At 43.4% G+C, this 13,588-nt stretch overlaps 1 protein-coding gene across 1 annotated transcript in view; it reads left to right on the top strand.

The window, feature by feature from the left end:
• The window catches only part of Eif4e3 (eukaryotic translation initiation factor 4E family member 3), a 43,211-nt gene extending 30,547 nt beyond the window's left edge, over positions 1-12,664 (top strand). The window contains exon 5 of the mRNA XM_036181888.1: positions 12,482-12,664. Coding sequence (XP_036037781.1) covers positions 12,482-12,664 — 183 coding nt within the window. The remainder of the gene's footprint in view (positions 1-12,481) is intronic.
• The last annotated feature ends 924 nt before the right edge of the window (positions 12,665-13,588 follow it).

The raw sequence follows: 13,588 nt of genomic DNA, 5'->3' as shown, positions 1-13,588 counted from the left end.
TGGTTTCTGCCATCGTATCACTTGGGTGTTGGTTTTTTGTTTTTTGTTTTTCGTTTTTTGTTTTGTTATTTTTTTAAGGAAAACTTTTTTTTTTTTTAAAGCTTTCTAAATTCTCTGTACTTTGTACTCTTCCCCCTCCCCATAAGATGCCTTATTCAGGGTAATTATTGTTTTCTGCACACCCTTTCATTGAGGCATAAGAATTGGGTTTCCCCTTCAATAGTTCTCCTGTACCTTGTTAAGGAACATCTGCATAATCGCCACAGGACTGCCTGTGAAGCCACAGGGCACCAGGAGGAAGCCTAGCCTAGCAAAACCCCCTGTCTGATAAATTGTTGTGACACTTGCCTGCAGACTGTGAGCTGGGCATTGTTTCTTTTGTGTGTGTGTTCCATAGAAACCGTACTCATTGACAGCACACACATCTTAAAACCTTTTTAAAAAGCACTATAAGGAAAAGAAATTGTTGGTTTGCCTAACATGAAATCTTTAATCACAATTGAGTGTCAGGCTCAAAATCAAACTCTAGGATTTGGCAGCCCACTGTGCAAGTATTTCTGACCAGAATCCCAAGCTGGCCTTTTCAACAGAAGCCCCGTGATTTGTCCAGAGAGGAAACCTGATATTTCTGATTCACAGAGGAGGCCATGTTGATTACTTGTGTGGAATGGAGTATCTTCCTAAGTTTCCACATGTTTACCCACTTAGAACCTTCCAAATCAATCCTTACACCTTGTCTTAAGTGATCCTTCTTTCCTGCCCCTGTCATGTGTCCTTTCTGAAAATGGAAGGCCTTCCAGCATGGCCATCATTTGCACACTGTTTCAGGAAGCACCTGGGCACTCACACAGTTGAACTTGAGTGCATCTCATTCCTGTTAACTGTGTTATTAGATATTGAATGATACTACCAAAGAAAGAGTAGCTTCAGTAGAAGAAAACCTTTCAGGGTATTGCAGCTCCTCCCAAACGCTCCTGTTCCCCTTTTAACTTTGCCCCACCTCCTGGTAATTTTCCCTGTGAAAGGGCCTCCCTCCTCTTGACTTGGACTTGGAGCCATTGGACCAGTGTGGCTTCTATATTTCTCAAAAGGGCAAATTTTTAACTTCCCTTGCACCGTTGGCCAGCAGAGGGATGGGGCTGGCTGCTCTAAGCCTCCCACATGTATTTGTAACTAAAATTCCCCGTTTAGATATTTTAAATGGCTCTCAGTAGCATCCGTTTAAAAGAGTCATGGCCTCCACTTGCATTGCTAAACACTCAGCCAAAATAATTAGCTGTCAGAGTTTAAAAGGTACTTCTCTTCTGAACTGAAGTCCCTGGACAGTTTCACTCATTAAAGTATTGGATACTTCTAGAAAAATCCCAGGACTTGTTTGTCTAAATGACGTGTACTTCTCTGAACAATTTCTAAACTTGTTTTAAAAGTATAACTCAAGGATTTAAAACTTATTCTGGACATGAATTGAAATTCCTTTTTATAAGTATTTTCTGATGATAGATTAGCAAAAAGAATATAACTGACTTTCTTATTATAATTGTCATATATATTTCCATAAGTAAATAAATTTTGAGGAATTTTTATTTTTGAACTTTATTTAAAATATTTGTGATGACATGTTCAATTTTTGCATGTATGTAGCTTTTGAAGTAAAAATAAAATAAAATAAAATAAATAGGAATGTTAGGCTCACGTTAATGCTTTCGAGTTTCTGTTGTTTATGAACATGAAACATGACAAGCACACAAAGTAGATTTTCATCCCAGTGAACTTCTGCAACTGCTTCTCTTTGGAAAACACTAAACATGAGCCGTATTTAGCCCGCCTAATGTTCAGAACCTGTCATCTGGATTACTTTGAGTGGATTTTGTCAAATTTGGCTTTGGAAATGGTTTTAATTGAATTGTAGTCATAATTGACTTTGTTAGAACTAGGCTGACTTAAGCATTAGAAAGCCTTCCATTGTCTCCTTAAAGAAGCCCAAAGCTCTGGGAGACAGGGGCAACATTTGGGGGCATGTGACTTGGTGTCAGAACAGTTCAGCCAATTGGCCACTGCTGGGGTAAGTGTCGACTCCAGTAGAATCTAGGTCCTTTCACAGAGTCCTGTGGGTACAGCCCTGTCTGCTCTACAGCCACACAGAAGCCAAGGGGCTTGCTTCCTTATCCAGTAATTCTTCAGTTTATGAGGCAGAGCCAGGAAAGCTGGTGGGAACCAGTGCACTTTCTCCTCCATCCTATCATCCCTAGATTGCCATATTACAGGCTCTTGTTTACATTGGGAAAGATGCACCCACAGGATCAGGACACACAGTAGTCATGAAAGCCTTGTCCTTGAGGCCTTTCCATGATGTTTGTAAACACTTTCTGAAAGTTTTTAAGATGTGCTCTTTTACCTCTGCTATCTGTTTCTGAACTGACCCAGCAAACCTACAGTGCTGTAATTTAATTCATGGTTCCCATGATAGAGAACAAACATAAGAAGGGAAACAAGGCTCCAAGAAACCATAAGGTTAAGTTCCAGACTTCCCTGTGCTTTAGCATGTCTACACTGTAAGTGCAGTCATAAACCTTCACCGTTGGAAGGCACGTTAGATGTAATTGCATCCGGTAGACACAATATACAATATATAATAGCTGAGCCCTGACTGAACTTGTCCCAGTTTGAAGGATGGAGATCAAGCCGTCAGGAGAGCTGGGCACTGAAGTCTGCGAACAGTCATCTACACAGGGTTCCACATAGGGAAGATAGTTGTGTCTGTCAGCCTATCCTCCCCACCAAATCACCTCTGACCCACTCTGGCTATAGTAACAACATATACTCAGACTTCCTCATGTCAACAGCTGCTTGTTCCTTCCCACTCACCCCCCCCACTGACTGACTGGCATTAGATTTGGGGTCTAGAGACCACTGTAGTGTGACAGCAAGTGGATCTCTGCTGTCAGATGCTCCACTCCCCGAGTATCCCAACTTTCCTCCTTATACAAACCTGACAGCATTCACAATGATCACATGGTGGCGCTGCCTCCCAGCTGACAGCTCTGGACCAGAGGCAGGATGAGTCCTGCTATGTGTGGGATTATTTTAAGATCTTGCTACATGCTGCAATAGAACATTACAAAACTGGCTTTACATACAAATCATATTTAGCGATAGACATTTAATTCTCATATGCCTAATAAAAAAACGAATTACAGATAGAATGCTCCAGACACACTTTTAAAGATCTCAGCTCCTAGCCTCTCCTTGGCCTTTGAAGTAGTTATAAAGAGAAAAAATAAACATAGTACAGGGAGTGTTTTATCAATATTTGATTAGCATGACTAATGCTGACAAACTACTAGAATTCCTTTCTTTTTAGATAATTACAGAATTCCTTTAAGAATGCAAAGCTGCCGTTCCCCTTCCCTGTATTAGATGAAAGTAGAAGACTGCCTGTATGTGGTTTGTTTCTTACTATTGAGATCACCTCAACTTACTCTGTAGAGTTTGGTGACTCAGGGCTGTGTAAAGCCTGGGTGGGTATCTCAAGAGCCAGGGAGAGTCACAGAGGAAAAGGGAAAAGGGAATGAATAGAAAAATCCCTTGGAAAATGAGCTGCTAGGGCAGAAAGATGGGTTCCCTTTCACCCCTCTCAAGGAAAAAACCCGAACTGATTCCTTAACCATCTAACTAGACTACTGCAGGTTAGCTTTTCTGGGTTGTTTTGTTTTGTTTTTTTATGAAGACTTCTTACATTTAATTAATCTGCTGAGGCCAGAAGTCATTATCCTTCATGGTGCTGACAGGACTCAAGATTTAGAAGAAAACCCAAAGACATGGAATTTGAAAGTGGAAGGGACCTTCGAGATCATTCGGCAGTGTGTCTGACTGCTTAGTGTACAGAAGGACCACTGGGGTGCTAGCTTATCAAGCACATTCCTCAGCTGCCTCTGGAGCTTTGGGCATCTGCATTTTGAGCTAACCCATGCAGATCTTGAGACCTCACTTTGAGAACCTCTGATGACATCCAACCTCTGCATATGGCAGGTGAGGAACACCTACCCAAGCTCTCCCAGACACCCTGATGGGAGGGTAAACACCAGCACTCTTGGGGAGAGCCATTACTACTTAAATAAAAGATACTCATAAATAAGAAGTTTGTGGCTAAGACCACAGCAATCATAAGTTGCCCATTTCTGGAAGTCCATAATATAAACCTTTAATACAGAGCCATGGCTTTTCTCTTTTCTAAATAACATTTCAGCCTGTTAAGAGAAGAAAAATTAATGTTCAGAAAAAAAGTAGCTACTCCATATGTGCAGTAACTACTTTTCTATAATGTCTTATGGCGTCTGGGGTTCAGCATCATTGAACAAGATTAAATGAATGTTACAGAGCTATAAAAGTGCATGTAAAATACCGCAAAACTGTTCGGAGGACTATCAAAGTAGCCTGGGAATGAGTTTCCACTAAAATTAATTGTCACTTTCTAAACGTAGCTTAGCCAAGCTGTTACTAAACTGAAGGGAGTCTTTAATAACATCCAAGTGTTAAAAAGAATCAAACAGGCATTCCCCAGAGCATGTGGATGGTAAGCATAGGTCATCAGGAAGTCAATACTTCTGTGTCTATCATTGCTACTGAAATTTATAGTCTCATTGTATCTGTGTGTGTCAGCTGTGCTTCTTAGAATATCCAATAAACTGGCCTTTGGATATTCTGTGCTCCGTGTCCTGAAGTCATGGGTTTGCAGGAATGTGTGTTACATGTTACTGTTTTGGTTGCTGCCTCAACAACAACAACAACAACCAATTGACTCATTCATTTAATGAAACACATTTCCAGTTTCAACTTGGAACATTAAGATTGAATTATTTATTTATTTATTTATTTTTTGAACATCTGTTTGGGAAGAAGAGTTTGATTTGGGATTTGTTAAACTGGCAACATTGTGTTACAAAAGTGATCTTGAAATCAGTGTTTCTGAGTTTCTGGTGGGTAATTAATGTATCTATTGTTTTGTTACATGCAAAGAAGCAGTTTTTATTTAAAGAGTAAAAAGGAAGAAGAGAGTAGTTTTATCACTATATAATGAATGAGAGCTATTGAAGATTTTTAATCCATTAATACACATGTAACAGGCTCTTCTCAAGCGCAGATGTTTTGGGAGTGAATAGTAAATTTCCTTCAAATTTCGCAGACTGTAACCAGGTAATGGGGCTTTCTACCACTGTGTGTGTGTTTTTAAGCCCTGTTGATGCTGGCTCCATGGTATTCACTAACCCTAAGTCACCATGTCCTTGCGTGTACCCTCCAGGAGCATCTGTTCCCATTGAATTAGTACCCAGGAGAATTTCAAATGTAAACCCGTTGCACACACTTCAGCTGGAGGCATCTAGTAACATTTGTCTCACGTTTAAAAGCTTATCAGTTGGCTTGAAAGTGAGTCATTCTTTCAAGCCGTCTTACCTGTGTAAGCCAAACCAGGTTTGCTTGCCTCATGTTTCCCCCCTCCCCCACCACCCCATTTTATACCATCTGTGCCCTGTGCAGTCTGGGACCCCTTCACATCTGGCTACAAGCTGGTGTAATGCCCTTCCTTTTGATCTGGTCTCATCTAGTGATTTGCTCAGTATTTTTAAGGTCAGACTGAAAACTTTTTCTGTTCTAGTTATTTTTTATTTTATATCTCTATGTGTTTGATGTTCAGATACATGTGAAAGTTGCTTCTATAAGCCAGTAGTTTTTATTCCAGCCTTTTGCAGCGGTAAGGTAAGTTGAGCCTGTGTTCTTCTCATCAAAAATGTAGTGATTTATATGTTTGATGCAAATGTTTATTTTTACCAGAGTCTTTGCCGTTTTTTGCATCTGGGACTCTATGGCTATGAATTTATTATGTTCCTTCTTAAAGAATTTTAGAGCATGCTTGAGAGTTACTGTTTCTCAGGATTTGATTTTGAGATCTTTGCTCATCTATAGCCACTAATTCTTACTCTGGATTTGGGTTCTCGTCATACCAAAACAAAAAACAAAACAAAAAAAATTTTCACCTTCTGGGTTTAAAATCTCATGCAGTTGCGTTATTTTCATCTTAACCTCGTTTCAAATATATGTCTGGTGGTTGTCCTAACCATGTTTATTCCAGCACAATGCTCTACTGGACGGCTCTAATGTGCATGGAGCTCCTTCACAGTGCCCAGCACGGAGCAGATGCTGTGGGACTCCTTGTTTCTGGTTTATGGAATGAATGCAGTTGCTATAGGACTCATCTTGGCCTTGAGGAAAACATTTTGCATATTCAAATTTCTTTTTTTTTTTTTTTTTTTTTTTTTTTTAGCCTTTTATTCAGGATAGCGTAAGTACATTGAGTCTGCTACTTTTGTTTCTCTTTGGGTACTACAATGTGTCCATGTGCTTCAGTTGTCCCACCTCAGGAATCAAAATGAATTGATGCTTCCTTTTGGTTGCATAATGCATCCCCTCCAGAGCAAACAGAAACACCTGAAAACCCTACTGTCTTCCATTCATCTCTATGCTTTCCTGTCTTACTGTGGGAGCAAGCAATTCAAGATTATGAGTGTGATGCCCAATTAATTTTAACACAGCAGAATTAATGAAATCTGTGAGGGGCAGGGCATAACAACGGAAGACTTTCGAATGTCATACTGCCGCCTCGGATTGGAGTCCAGATTCCCGCGGCTATGCATGCTCTGTTGATGTTATCGGCTAGCGGGTACAGATGTGCTTTTGAAACTTGCTGTTGGTTGTGTTCACACAGGCTCTGCCTTCCCACCTCAGGGACAGGGTTTGGGAGGCTAAGATCATGCATGCATGCATGCCTTCTCTTTCTCAGTGATTCTTTCAGTGTGATGATTACTGTTAAGAAAACAAAACAAAACAAAAGAAACTTTTAAGTGCTTTCACTAATGAATGCGCTCAAAAATTTCTGGAATCCTACAGCTGATAGGTCTTTTGTTACAGAAAGAAAAGAAAACAGTAGCTTTTACAAGGCTCAGCAAGTTCAAATATATATCATTGAAATACATTTCTATTTCCCATCATCTGGCTAGGCTACGGTGCTGACTAGCTTATTTCTTGCCAGAGAAAATAAGTTTAAATCATAAGCATATTTAACTAGCAAGCATAAATCATAAGCCTTTCTAACCTAACCGTAAGCATGTTGAACTCTGCGCAGTTTGTACAGATGGTGTGGCTGACTCTCACCCCTCCCCACGGTGAGAATGTGGACAGGCTCCTACTCCCCAATTTCCTGTGCAGCTCGGGGAACTGAAACCATTTGTTTTCCTGCACATACAGGATTCTATAAAGTTTGGACCCAGAGCAAGGTTTAACATGATCCTCCTTTCCTACTGAAGAATGATGAGGGTGAAGATGGACTCCCTTTGGAAGCTACATCCCCAAAATACCCTAGTTACAGAGGACAAGATGCTCGTGTTTTGAATGTGTCTTCTTAAAAAATAAGAACAGCATCATAGGGTCAAAAATGCTAACAGAGGTTTATGGGCTTCAAAGAGCAATTTCTAGGAGCAAATTCTGCTTGTATCTCGTAAGCCCTGGCTGACCCTGTGAGTCAGTGTCTGGGCCAAGTTTGACATGTCTCGGCTATAGTGTGGCCGTGTTCCTGTGCTCATCAATATAGTGTCAGTAATAATAGTAACATGTATTGAGTGGCATACCATCTAAGCGCATAGATGACTCCGCCATCCCATTACTCCCATCTTTTCTTTTCTTTTCTTTTTGAGCTGAGGATCGAACCCAGGGCCTTGCGCTATACCACTGAGCTAAATCCCCAACCCACTCCCATTTTCTGGATGTGGACATGGGAGCTAAGACAGGTGAAGGAACTTGCCCAAGATCACACCGTGAGTCCATTGCCAAGCTCCGACTTGTCTTGTTGGTTCTCCTGAGTCACTAGGCTCTCTAGCTTGTTCTGATGCTAGGGCCTTGATAGAAACTGAAGATTCCTAAAGGCAAGAAGTTTAAGATTCCTTATCCGCCCCCCTCCCTTTTTTTTTTTTTTTTTTTTTTTTTTTTAAGGATCTGTAGCTTTAAGAAAAAGATGGAAAACTTTCTGGCCTCATCCAAAATGTTCGCGTTGCAGATGGGGCAATGACCCAGAGGCATGAAGCGTCTGTCTGCTTAAGGTCACGAAAGTAGTTGTGGAAGGATCACAACTGGATCCCCAAACCTTCTTTCTGCCTGAAGAGCACGGGCCCAGCCTCTGCTGCAGTGCTTCCTCATCCCCCAAAAGTACACATTTTCTCACCTGCCTTGAGCAGCAGAGCCTTGTGAGCAAGTCAGTCTTGAAAATAGTTCCCATCCTGGGCCCCCTCTACGCACTTGCTTATTTTCTCAAGGTTTTAACGGGGAATTAAAAACACTTCCATTTGAAGCTTGCTTTTCTGTCTCACTTATTGAGTGCCCAATCTGTAGACACACATGCCTAACACTCTTCTCCGGAGAATGTACAAGAATAACACGTTTGACTGCTGTGGATGGCAGGTGAAAAAGAATTACTGCTGTAGCGTGTAGGCCCTTAAACATATTCACGGCCAACTCTGGATTATCCCAGCACAGATGGATCAGGCAAAAACTCACTCTCCCACTGCTTACTGGTGACCTTTAGCTGTTTGTGTTTGTGAATGCTTCTATCAGAGACTAAAAAGAAGAACAGAGATGCTCCAACTTGATTTCTTGACCAGAGTACCATGGTCCCGATTATAGTTTTAGCGATTTTTCCACTTAAGGCAATGGGATGATCGCAGGAGACTCTGAATTGAACCCACCTGGGATGCACAACTTGGCCTTGGTTGTGAACTGTCGGAAAGCAAACTGGATGTAATGCAGGGAGCTTAATTATTGGGTTCAAATCCTATTAGCTGGTGCCTAGAGCAAGTTACTCAACTGCTCTGAGTCACAGTTTCCTCATGGTTAGGAGGGAGAAGTCAGTTGCTTGGAAATAAATAACATAGGAAGGGAGCAGCCGGGGACTGCACTGGGTAGAGAATTAGCAGAAGGCGCTTCTCTGAGTTTGGCCCCATGGTACCGAGAGTGGCTGATACAGGGAGGCTTGCTCACTTGACACTTGAGGTGCTGGCCCAGCTTATCTGGTTAGGATACCAGAAGAGTCTGTGGTACTCTGGCCACTGTGCCTGGTCATGCCATCTAGGGAAAACCAAATCGTCCCCTCCGTTGGGTTCTGAGTACCTGCTTTCCGAGTTGGTTTGCCAGGAGCAAGTTTAAATCTGAAATGAGCTTTCCGGTGCATTATTTTCCAACAGCATTATTGGCATTTCTTGGGAATATGCAAAGGAAGTTCAGTATATGACAAGGTTTTCTCCACTGAACAAATGCATAGTAAAATGCAAGCTCTGTGTTGTCCACTGTGAGTTACAGGCCCCCAAACGTGTGACTGTGAGACCACTGTTGGACAGTCTCAAGAGTTCTTTGTATTAAGTGAGTGTTATTATTATCATCATCGTCAGTGTGTACATGTGTGTGTGTGTGTGTGTGTGTGTGTGTGTGTGTGTGTGTGTGTATGCATGCACATGCATGTGCAGGTGACAGGACAACCTTGGGTGGTTTTCTGGAGACAGGGTACTTTCCTGGGACATGAGGCTGGCCATGAGCCCCCTTGTATCTGCCAGTGGCTTTCTGCCCAACATGTACTACTACACGTGGCTCTTTGTTGTATGTACTGGAGATGGAACTGAGGTCCGAAAACATGCATGACAAATATTTTATGGATTGAGCCATCTATCCCCAGCTCCTACATGTGTTTATTTTAGTCACTGACAGCTTACAGGAAAGCTGATGGGCATGTCTATAGCATGTTTCTCTATGCTATACTGACTCACTCCCTCGTCAAGTGATTGCTGTAGTGTGCTAAGCCCAGAAAACACAAACAGCACATCCTCTCTACTTCACGGAGCCTAGAATTTAGAGAAATATCATTAAAATGGGGCCACAAGACCTAAAAAGGGGAAGAAATGAACTCAAACATCTTGGAGTTCCCCCCGTATGTGGCCTACAGTACAGCCCCATTGAAGTGTTTGAATCTTGTCATAAGCAAAGTTTACTTTAGTTTTCAATTCAAAATATCCTTACCTGTCGAAAGCTGAGTGAATTCACTAAGCTCCTTATTATTTTAGAATTCTCTAATAACAGTTTAGACACTGGAGTCAGAAACCACAAAGGCTGTTTGTAATTTGTTGGCGCTTCCCAGACCTCCTTAAAAGCCAAGCAAGCCCTTGACTTTTGCTCCCTAATTCACTGGGTCTTTATGTATACACCCGAGGGGTAACAGTCATAAAAAGGCCCATGCACCAGCATGTTAACAGTGCGGTTCTTACACTGTGGAATGTATCTAGATGGCTTACTCTGTGATTTTTAAAAGCCCTGTAACTCCTTATAAACCATATATAGCACCTGAACAAGAAATGTGACACTAAGTCCAGGCTTAAATATCTCAGGGTCACTACCTTATGCATTTTCAGCAAATCAGGAACTCCACTAAGTGCAGGTTAACGAGACCGGAGCATCATAAATGAGCATCTGCCCCGGTGACCCAGCGGGGGACCCCTTCTATATTCATTCCGGAAGCACAGGCTGACACCAGTTCAGCCCTATGACTCTCCCGCTCTCAGCGGGCTTTTAAGTTTGGTGGGAGGTCACATCCTACCACCCCAAGGCTTTGTGGAGTGGCTTAACATTTACTAGGCCTTCTTTGCTCTGTAGCCCCGATCACACCATTTTAACAAAGACTACAAAAGAGAACCCTTGCCAGGGAGGAGCCCACTTAGACCACTTGCGTGGAAAAGGTTTTGAACGTAAAAGCAGCAGTGTCAATGTGAACAGGCCAGCCGGTCATGCCTCCGAGTGCTAGTCCCTGGGACACCACTGCTGCATCGTTGCCTCCTGACCTGGGCCTCCAGCCCAATCCTTCCACTTCAAAGGCTTGGCTCTGAGGGGATCACACATTTTGCTTGATGACAAATTAATCAAACTTGATTTCTTGGATGAGATAGATACTAAAGAGCTACAACTCCCCACGGGCCGAAAGTCAATACGGCCCTTCTGGCTCCGATTAAAGTAACAAAAGGATATCTGAGAGCCATCTTTCTCCCAGCCTGGGCTGAGGGCTGGAGCTGAAAGGCAACGGGACTTGTAAAGGAGAAGGGTCTTATTAAAACACATTTCAGCTGTGGCCAAGTGCATGGCAAGCCCTCCTGATGACTTTGAGAGATGCCCACCTCGTCTCCAGAGCAGCGTTTCCGCTTCGAGCAACCTAGAGGAAGCAGTATATTAAGCGCCTGAAATGTTTATGGATCGCCCCCTTTTATGTTCCTGCCGTGAAGATGAGTTTAAAAAAGGAAAAGAAATCGGCCTGGGAGATCTGGCAAATGTTAGAGCTAGCTCAAGTTTGGATAAGTAAATTTACTTCCATGGGGGTTAAAAAAAGAAACTCCCAGAGTCCAGGGAATTATTTATGTACCTGTGAAGGCAGGCCTGGGACAAGGTGAAGTGGTGAGCCTCAGAATGCCATCACCGCAGCCCACTCACGTGAGGGAGCAGGGGAGCCTTCTGCTAAATCGGGGAGCTCAGGATCTCAACGCAAAACCATCTTAGCAGCTCTGTCATCCGCCTGTTGTGTGGAGCATCCAAGGACATCTCCTGCCTCCTTCGTGTGAGTGCTCCGTGTTCTATATTTAGAAGAATGGCTGCTGCAGAGAATATGGTCCCCTGACTGTTCTGGGGGTGCTTTATGCCCTTTCCTGAAACACTTCAGAAAAGGGGGTTCCTACCTTCGTAGCACATGACAGTAAAGATTCCATAGGCGGTCCCTTTAATAAGCAGGTGGAATGCACCAGTGAGTTCCTGTTGTATGGACTGACTTGAGGGCGGGCAGCCAAGCCCTTGCCAGCAGCAGGCACAGGCCGGTACCGCAGGGACACTCCAGGCATGGTTGTGACCCCTGAAGGAGGCAGCGAGGTCGGTCACAAGGACCCGATGCTTCTCATTCCTGACATTTGTCTTGAAGATCCTTCCCCCAAGTATCTATCTGTTCCTGATTGCGGTGCCCAAAATGCTTGTGCCATTCCAGAATGCTTAATAACTTAAAGCTGTGTTTTAGATTCAAACAAAGAGCAAATTACATGGAGTTCGGCCCCCTCTTCCTGTGAACTCCTCCAGCACCATCTTGCCTGGTTCTCTCTCTGACATGTGTGTTCTGCGCTGTGGCCACCTAGCCCCATGTCCCTCTGGAGCCCTGGCCTGGATCCCCAGCTGTGTGCCCTTAAGGAGACCCTGGGGAAAGCCAAGAACCTCCTACAAGCCTGTTCTGCGCTCTCTAATGGGGAGCAGCCTTCCTTTCTTACAATACAGGGAGCTTGGGTTTTCCTGTGGCCTCCACCATGGCCTCTGACCTGTTCTACCTGATATGACTTTGTCAATGTGGCCCTGAGCATATCATTCCCAGGCCTTGGTCACAGTCCTGCTCATTCACAGCCCTTCACAGAGCTGGTTGGTGGTGGACAGAGGGCCCAGCTTTCCCCAAAACTCCTCAGAGATCCGCTTTGAGAAACCTACCCAGGTGATCGGAGCACTGAGTCTGCCTGAGGAGATCAGCTCCTCCCACTCCCTCCGGAACCCTATCTTGTGAGGTCTGGGACTATGACTGTGGTGCCTGGCTTTCCAAGCCTCAATTTACCCTTCTGTAAGAGGATCAAGGGATGTCGCCATCATAGAAGGTGAGAGGAATTAACTAAACCCCTGAAGGCCTTCAACCAACCACTCTGAGCTGGCCATGCAGGTCTAAGAATCAAAACCTTGGTACCAAAGTTCTCTGGTCACATTCCACTTTGGTATTAGCTACTTGACTGGTTATTTTAAACTCTTATTCTGAAGCAGAGTCCAGATACTTGCCCCCTTTCCCACAAAAATTCTTTTTATAAGGGCAAAAATAATACATGCTTGTTTTCTTAATTGCGAACATAACCATGGCTAACACCACATTTACTCTCCTGTCTCACCTCCCCCATCCCCATGTTAAAATCAATTCCTAGACTGTTGTGATATATGTGGTTGAAATTCTAGCGTTCAGAATACTAAGGCAGGAGGTTTGAAAGTTCAAGGCCAACCTGGGCTATCTAGGAGATCATGGCTCAAAGATCAGAGTAGATTAAAAAAAAATTAAATCCAAAGTGATATTTATAGGAAGCAACAAGTCCTGTGAATATGTTAAGCTATGGAAGGGCCAGGGTAAGGAAAAGACAGAAGAAACACTGGAGACGAAAGTTGGTTAATTAATTAATAGAAAGGACTAGGTTGAGGGAGTGACGAGGCTCTGTCCATGTGAGACTGCAGATATAGTTTATTAGCAACACCTGTCTCCTCCCTGCCTTTAAGCTGTTCTTTACTCCAAAGGTAGCCTTTATGTTTCCTGCTGGGGAATGGGGTGTCTCCCACACACCCAGAAGGCTGCCTGGGCTCCACGTGCCGAGAGGTAAGGAGTCCCTGTGAGTACTGAGCTCAGCCAGCACCTTTATCGGGGCACATCCCGTGGACACCGAGGCTCAGAAAACCG

The sequence above is a fragment of the Onychomys torridus genome, chromosome 3 (assembly GCF_903995425.1).
Source record: "Onychomys torridus chromosome 3, mOncTor1.1, whole genome shotgun sequence".
Lineage (NCBI taxonomy): Eukaryota > Metazoa > Chordata > Mammalia > Rodentia > Cricetidae > Onychomys > Onychomys torridus.
Note: the sequence above shows the minus strand (reverse complement) of the source record. Positions and strands in the feature narration are given on the sequence as shown.